The 7,390-nt window shown below is 48.9% G+C and overlaps 1 protein-coding gene across 4 annotated transcripts; it reads left to right on the top strand.

Annotated features, from left to right (window-relative positions):
- The first annotated feature begins 365 nt into the window (after positions 1 to 365).
- Positions 366 to 6,744, top strand: COPS7A (COP9 signalosome subunit 7A). Of its 4 annotated transcripts, none has more exons than XM_010590837.3 (8): positions 366 to 499; positions 975 to 1,179; positions 2,724 to 2,799; positions 3,038 to 3,126; positions 4,440 to 4,642; positions 5,307 to 5,412; positions 5,571 to 5,722; positions 5,885 to 6,744. In XM_010590837.3, the coding sequence occupies exons 2-8, from the start codon at positions 1,018 to 1,020 to the stop codon at positions 5,922 to 5,924; spliced, it is 828 nt and encodes a 275-aa protein (XP_010589139.1). In that variant the 5' UTR covers positions 366 to 499; positions 975 to 1,017; the 3' UTR covers positions 5,925 to 6,744. The 4 variants fall into 4 exon arrangements, with proteins under 4 accessions (XP_010589139.1, XP_023404831.1, XP_003410695.1 ...); XM_023549063.2 differs by having other exon boundaries at positions 368 to 499; positions 877 to 1,179; XM_003410647.4 differs by having other exon boundaries at positions 375 to 526.
- The last annotated feature ends 646 nt before the right edge of the window (positions 6,745 to 7,390 follow it).

Below are 7,390 nucleotides of genomic sequence, written 5' to 3'. Positions count from 1 at the left end.
CCCTTCCTCTTTCATCCTGCCGTTTTTTGTTTTTTCTTCTTTCGTTCTCCCTCTTTCCTTCCACTACAGCTTCCCTCTTGCTCTAGGCACAAGCTGCACCCTGGGTCTCCAGGCCTCCGACAGCTTAGAGCTGACACACAGCCCGACACTCAAAGGGATCGAAGGTTGTCTACCTTTAGCATCCACCGCCCTTTCACCAATAGTTTTATCGAAACAGTGGAAAAAAAAAAAAAAAAGGCACAAGTCATTCTTCTCCCTGCAACGAATCAGAGAGTAGGATGCCTGCGTCCGTCACTGGAGCTTCAATGGTCGGAAGGCAGGGCCCAGCATGTTCCGCCCGAAACCTGCCCCTAGGGGCGGAAGTACGGTCGGAAACCGTCCATAGAGTTTAGTAGCTAGAGCGACCCTGGGAGGAGAGGTGGCAGGAAAGGCTCCGAACAGCTGCCGGAGGTGACGGAGCCGCGGCCCCGCCCGGTGCGCTGGAAGACGAAGCTTCCAGGTAGCGGCCCACAGACTCTGACCGAGGGTAGGACGGGCAGTCGTCCGGACCCTACGATTCCAGGGAGGCCTCTTTAAGGAGGGGCGGAGCCACGCGTAAGGGGCGTGGGGGTGAGGTCACGTGGTTGGGGGGCACAAGGGGCGAATCGAGGGATCTTCGTTGGTGGGGTGGACACCATGTGACACTCCTTTCCCCTTTGCACCTGTGCCTTGGGGTTCAATGGGATGCACGTGGTGAGGCTTGGGGTTAGCGCCCAGGGGTCGGGGGAGAAGGTAGGTGTGGCATTCCTGTCTCATTCGTGTTCCCATCGAAACGACCAGCTTTAGGATTCCTAGATCCCCGTTCTAACCACTCTATCTCTTGAGTCCTCATTGTAGAAGCGACTCAGTGCCTCTGCAGTTCAGCCCTACCCCCATGATCTTCCCATCCTGCCAGCGTTCAGAGACCTCCAGCTTCACAACGTCTTTCCTTGCAGCTCCAGACATCCTGAGCCCAGCTGCCTCCAACTCAGTGCAGCCATGAGTGGGGAGGTGAAGGTGACAGGGCAGAACCAGGAGCAGTTTCTGCTTCTGGCCAAGTCGGCCAAGGGGGCAGCACTGGCCACACTCATCCACCAGGTGCTGGAGGCCCCTGGTGTCTATGTCTTTGGGGAACTGCTGGATATGCCCAACGTTAGAGAGGTGGGTTCCTGGCCTGGATAGCTCTTAGTGAAGCTTGGGGCTAAAGTTTGAATTTGAGAATGGGTGGGTAATGCTCATTTTGCAGCTATGTAACCATTCAGTTGAATAAGAATATGATGATGATGGCAGCTTGCAAAAGTAAGCAAGCAGGTAAACTTCTAAGCTTCCCTTGTGAGATGAAGGATTTGTAAAATCCAGTATTTTTGACTTTTAAGCAAAAGAGCACGTGACTCATAACAGGAGACCTGAGTTCCAGCCTGTCTCCACCAATGTAGTATCTCTTAGTAAACATATCGCTTTGATCAGGTCACTTTTATTTTCTTTCTTGAAAATGGAGATGATATTGATGATATTGCCTTCCTTACCGTTAATGTGGGAATCAAGTGAGATTATGGGAAAGCATAAAGCCTGGTACAGATGGGAGGAGTGAACATATTAAATTAGTATGCCCTGTTCTCCCTCCTTTGCACCATGTGCTGTTCATTTGAGGTAGGTAACGTAGAAGGTGTCTTTTCTCCCAAAGATATCGCAAGTTGCTACTAATACAGTGGGAAAGTTAAGAATTTAAAAAGAGTGAGTGTTGCCAAGATACATGACACTGTTCAAGTCCTAAGATGCTATGACAGTGGACCAACTGAAGCAAGTTTTTGAAGGCCTGTGATTGAGTCAATGGATTTAGCCTTTTTGGATCACTCTGTGGTACAGAGAAAACTCTTACCTTCTTTCCCTGTTTTCCTCTGCAGTGGAAGAAGTATTTATTGAGTGCCTGTTTAACACTCTGCTAGTCATCTGGGAACACCAGAAAAGTACAAAACATAGTGCTTACCCTTCTGAAGCTTACATTCCAGGTGAAGAGATAGGATGAATGGATATAAGTCTCTAAGCCACTCATTTAGCAAGTATTTATTGAAAGATGCAACTACATGCATAGCTCCGCTAGATCCTGAGCGGAATACCAGAGATTGGGCCTATAATCTTGTTGACAAGAAAGGTATTGCTAGGTAACAAGCTTAGGTGGAGGTTGATTGATGAAGTACCAGTGGTAGGAGGAGAGGACATCTGAGTGGGCTGGACTGGGTGATGTAAGCCTCCCAGGTGAGGTGGGTCTGAAGCAGAGGCCACAAATTCACATGCCTGCCTCAGCCATGTAGCTGTCAGGATGAGTGAGGCTCAGGCAGGAATCTTGATTAGAAATATGAAGCATACTCAGAGGGCCAGACAACACAATTTGCAATGTCTGCTGTGTGTCCTTCAGGTAGTGGGCACTCAATATTTTTAGCCATGAATTTAGGGTAGGAATTGAATAGCAGATGGAGGAAGAGGGCGTTGTGGATTGGGGAAATAGCAAAAAGGCCTGGGGGTGGAAACAAGCCCTTCCTAAGGGGAATGTGTTCAGAGAGACAGAGAGTTCCTTTTGGTGAATGAGAGCTAGCATTAGAGCAGGAAGAGAGGACTAGAAAACGGAGTTTAAAACAGGGTAAGGCCGAGACGGTGGAGAGGGAGGCCCTTCCTGTCACTTCTTCTCTTCTCTCCTATTCTTGCAGCTGGCCGAGAGTGACTTTGCCTCCACATTTCGGCTGCTTACGGTGTTTGCTTATGGGACATACGCTGACTATCTAGGTAACCAGAGGGATGGACTGGAGCTCTAGAGTGGTGGAGATGGGAGAAGGGCAATTTCTGGAGGAATTTAGTTGGAAGAAATTCCTGGGGTACTTCATTTGGTTGGATCTCCTAGGTGTACTGGGCCAGGTCAAGACCTGGATTGACATAGAAAACTCAAAAAAAAAGTAAGGGATGGGGGTTAGGGCTTCCTACAGACTGAAATCAGGATTCCCTATACTTTATCCTTTTTTTTCAGCTGAAGCCCGAAATCTTCCCCCACTCACAGAGGCCCAGAAGAATAAACTTCGACACCTATCAGTTGTCACGCTGGCTGCCAAAGTCAAGGTAAGTGGCAGTTCCCCAGCCCAGAGCCAAAGAGGTCTAGAGCATTCTGGATGTTCCTCTGTAAGGGCTCATAGTCAGGGAGTTAGCATTGGGACAGCTTCGACCCAACTATTGCTTCTTCCTGCCCCTCCCCCTGAGGTCTGTATCTAAACTCTCTTACCTGCAGCTTTTTAGGCTGAATGAGTTTTTGTTACTCTCTTGGAAACCCTGGTGGGGTAGTGGTTAAGTGCTATGGCTGCTAACCAAAAGGTCAGCAGTTCAGATCCACCAGGCGCTCCTTGGAAACTCTATGGGGGCAGTTCTACTCTGTCCTATACGGTTGCTATGCGTTGGAATCGACTCAACAGCAATGGGTTTGGTTTGGTTACTCTCTTAGTTTTTTGTTTTATTTTTCAATCGGCTTAAGTCCTAAGTAAAATGTCATTTGTGTTTTTGGTCACAAGAGCAGCTAGGGTGTTCACCATGTTCATCAATTACCCTCTTTCCACAATGTAAAAGTCCTATGTAAACAAAGCCTTAGAGATGGGAACAGGGCTCGCTCTTCTGATGAAGTGCTAGGCTTCTTTGTTAGGATGAGAAATATCTATATTAGAGGTATCTCTATACTCCTTGTAGGTGCGGTTTTTATTCATCTTTTTCCCTTGTCAGTCTGTACTCTTCCACTTGTTACTGGACTCTGTCCCTTCATTTTCATGATATTACTTAAACTGGGCTCTGTATTATGAGATGCCTCAAACAGGATGCCTCTTTGGCATTGGGTAGAGTATAAATGATAAACAGAGTGAACTCCAGACCTCTCCCACTATCCCATACTCTCCATATGTCAAGCCGATTGTGACCGAGGGCTGTGTGATATCCTGAGCTATGGCTGAAGGGATGACACCCAGGCAGATGTCGCTTGCTTTCTCTGTGGTATGGAGGTAGGGGTGGTAGGAGAGCGTAAGTCTTGTGTTTTGTTTTTTAAGATTGTCATTCTCGTGCAGGAGAAAGATGTGGCAGTGCTTCCATAAAGATTACAGCCTTGGAAACTGTATGGGGCAGTTCTTCTCTGTCCTATAGGGTCGCGATGAGTCAGAATCAACCGAGTGACAGTGGGTTTGGTTTTTTTTTTTGGTCCTTCTCATGATTTTTTTTGGGGGGGGGCAGTTGGTGGATACTTTTATTTATATTGCCTTAGAAACAGCCTTTTAGAGGAAGTGATTTAGGAATAAGGAGAAAAAGGAAGGTGGGTCTGGGCAGGGAAAGAGGATTCTCAGAGGCCCTTCTCTGCTGTGGAACCTTGAGAACCCTGGCCTGACCTCCTTGGTTTTCAGTGCATCCCATATGCAGTGTTGCTGGAGGCCCTTGCCCTGCGTAATGTGCGGCAGTTGGAGGACCTGGTGATTGAGGCTGTGTACGCTGACGTGCTTCGTGGCTCCCTGGACCAGCGCAATCAGCGGCTGGAGGTTGACTACAGCATTGGGCGGGACATCCAGCGCCGAGACCTAAGTGCCATTGCCAGAACCCTTCAAGAGTGGTGAGACCTGTGTCCTGACACTGCTTATTTTCTTCTTACTCCAAGGGGAGAGGTGCTTCAGAGGGGGCTGGGCTAGGCTGCAGAGGTGGCACCCAAGAAGGTGAAGGAAAATGAGCTCCTTCCTCCACAGGCTTCAGAGGGAAAGAGGGAGTGGAGGAGGCCCTGGGAAGTAGGAGGCAGTGTCCTTGGTGTAGTAGCTGGGGAAAGGAGTGGGAGATGGTCCCTTCGAAGGATCCCAGGGAGGTTGATCACCTATCCTAAGCTAGATTCAACCCATTGGTCTGTAGCCAGCACTGTCCATGGATCATGGGCTTCTCGCCCTTCTGTTTATCCGTTTGCATCCCTGTCTAACTTCAATGTCTTTATTCACTAATACACCTCCTTTTTCTCTTTAGCATCTTCTACCCCACTTTGTTTTCAGTTCTAACTGCCATCTTGTGTATCACTCCAGGCACTTCCTTACCCCTCTCTGATTCTATCTGAATGTTCATCTGGCTGCTGGGGCATTGTTGCTGGTGGTTTCCAGGTGCCCTGGTGAGGGTTCCAAACTCAGACAAGGGCTTGGATGCCAGAATCTTCTAGGGTTCTTTTTGAGCCTGTCTTCTGTGTGTCTGTGATTACACCCTCTTCTGCTGACGCTTCTCGTCTCTCCTGATCCCTGCAGGTGTGTGGGCTGTGAGGTTGTGCTGTCAGGCATCGAGGAGCAAGTAAGCCGGGCCAACCAACACAAGGAGCAGCAGCTGGGCCTAAAGCAGCAGATCGAGAGTGAGGTGAGCAGGCAGGGAGCAGGATGGGAAGCTCCTCTAGCTTGGGCCAGTTGTCCTGCGCAGAGAGGTTTGGACAGTGGCTGTAGCAGAGAAACAAGTGGGCAGGGGCTGTCAGGTTCTGGAACCTTCATTTGCCATTGCCCATTCCTTTCTTCTGGTAGGTTGCCAACCTTAAGAAAACCATTAAAGTTACAACGGCAGCTGCAGCTGCAGCCACATCTCAGGACCCTGAGCAACACCTGACTGAGCTGAGGGAACCAGCTCCTGGCACCAACCAACGCCAGCCCAGCAAGAAAACCTCAAAGGGCAAGGGGTGAGCCAGAGTGATGGAACTGCTTGCTTCTGGGGTGCCCTGCTTTTACCTCAGGGACCTGGCTGCCCTCACTTCCTTTAGTTATTTGCATGGGGTAGGGATTGGGGGAGCCTTCAGGGATTAGGGATTCCCTGCATCATCTCTCTTTCTTCCCCTTGCCAGGCTCCGAGGGAGCGCCAAGATTTGGTCCAAGTCGAACTGAAGGGACTTTTGTTTCTTCCTTGGGGATCTGGGGTCCCAGCTGCCTGCCTGCCCCTTAGGAGTCCTCAGAGAGCCTTCCTGTGCCCCTGGCCAGCTGATAATCCTAAATTCATGACGCTTCACCTCCTTTCTTCTCTCCCTCGCTCCCAAGCATAGATCACACCTCTCTAGGGAGGAGGCGAGTACAGGTCATGTTTTAGTTAGTACTTTTTGCATTGTGTGAATTTCTAATGTGTTCCCATGTCCCCTACCCCCTCCCTGCTATGCCCTCTCCTCTCTTTAAGAGCTCAGCATCTGTCCCTGTCCGTTACATCTGTCATTGTGTAGGTGTCCAGCATAACCCACAGGTGTTCTTCACCTAATACTCCTAATCTTGCATGCCTGATCCCCAATTCCCACTCCCTACCCTGGCCCATTTGGGCAGCATCTGAAGAGCCATAGGGCCCCTACCTTTTTTCCCACCATGAGAGTTCTGGGAGCCAGTCTGCCATCCAAGAAGTCACTGGACACTTTCTTCCTAGAATCCTGTCACACTACGGTTCTTTGCTTTCCTCTCTCCTCCCCTTGGGCCCTGGAAATGCTGCTGCTTCAGTGTTCCAGAGCCCAAGAGGGGTAGCTGTTTCTTGAGATGTTGAGAGATGGCTCTTTCTTGGCCCTGGCTGTCTTAGAAAGCCTGATAGCAGTCCTGGGAGGATTTATATTTCTTTTTGTGAGTTTGCTGGGGAAGGTAAGGGAATATAGATTGTATTAAAAAAGTATATATACATATATCTATATATAACATGACATAGAAATAAATCTATGAGAAATCTATCTACAAACATGCCCTGAACTGGGTATCTTCTGTGTGATATTTGTGGATGGGAAGAAGAGTTATTCCCGGTCCACTCTAAAGTAAAATCCTAGAAAAGGAAGAGACCAAATACTGTGTGCTGAATCCTCGCTTAGGAGCCAGGAGGCCTAGATCCTGGGCTGTGTGACTATGGGCAAGCTGCTTAGTATCTTATCCATCCATCTATCCATTCATTCATTCATTGGCAAGGGGTATTTACTGCATACCAACAAGTGATAGGCACTGAATATGCAAAATGGTAGTCACCATCCCTATTCTCAAAGAACTTTAGTTCAGCTTGTTTCCTTCCTCCTCATAGGATTTATAAGGGAAAGAGTTGGTGATAAAGGTAAGTTTTCACATCAAAACTATATACAGCTGTACCATCTGAAGCAGGAAGCAGAAGTCATTCTTTTGCTGTCTAAGGCAGAGCAGTGTGCTGGGAGGATGGTCTCCTTGGCCCAGTGTACTGCTGTGCACCAGGGAAGCTCTAGTTTTAGGGAAAGTTGAGCCCCTACATGTGCATGAAGCTGATGCCTTCTGAGAACATCTGTGGGCAGTGTGCACTGGGCTGCTCTCCACAGTCTGTGGTATTCCCGAGGTGGAGATTTAGGATAGACCGCTCCTGGCGGCTT

This window comes from Loxodonta africana, chromosome 4, assembly GCF_030014295.1.
Source record: "Loxodonta africana isolate mLoxAfr1 chromosome 4, mLoxAfr1.hap2, whole genome shotgun sequence".
Taxonomy (NCBI): domain Eukaryota; kingdom Metazoa; phylum Chordata; class Mammalia; order Proboscidea; family Elephantidae; genus Loxodonta; species Loxodonta africana.
This window is presented reverse-complemented; position numbering and strand designations above follow the sequence as displayed.

Coding starts and splice junctions, on each gene's coding strand:
- COPS7A (XM_010590837.3), top strand. CDS start 1,018: ATGAGTGGGGAGGTGAAGGTGACAGGGCAGAACCAGGAGCAGTTTCTG. Junction 3,127..4,439: donor CGCTGGCTGCCAAAGTCAAG/GTAAGTGGCAGT, acceptor CTTGGTTTTCAG/TGCATCCCATATGCAGTGTT. Junction 4,643..5,306: donor GCCAGAACCCTTCAAGAGTG/GTGAGACCTGTG, acceptor TGATCCCTGCAG/GTGTGTGGGCTGTGAGGTTG.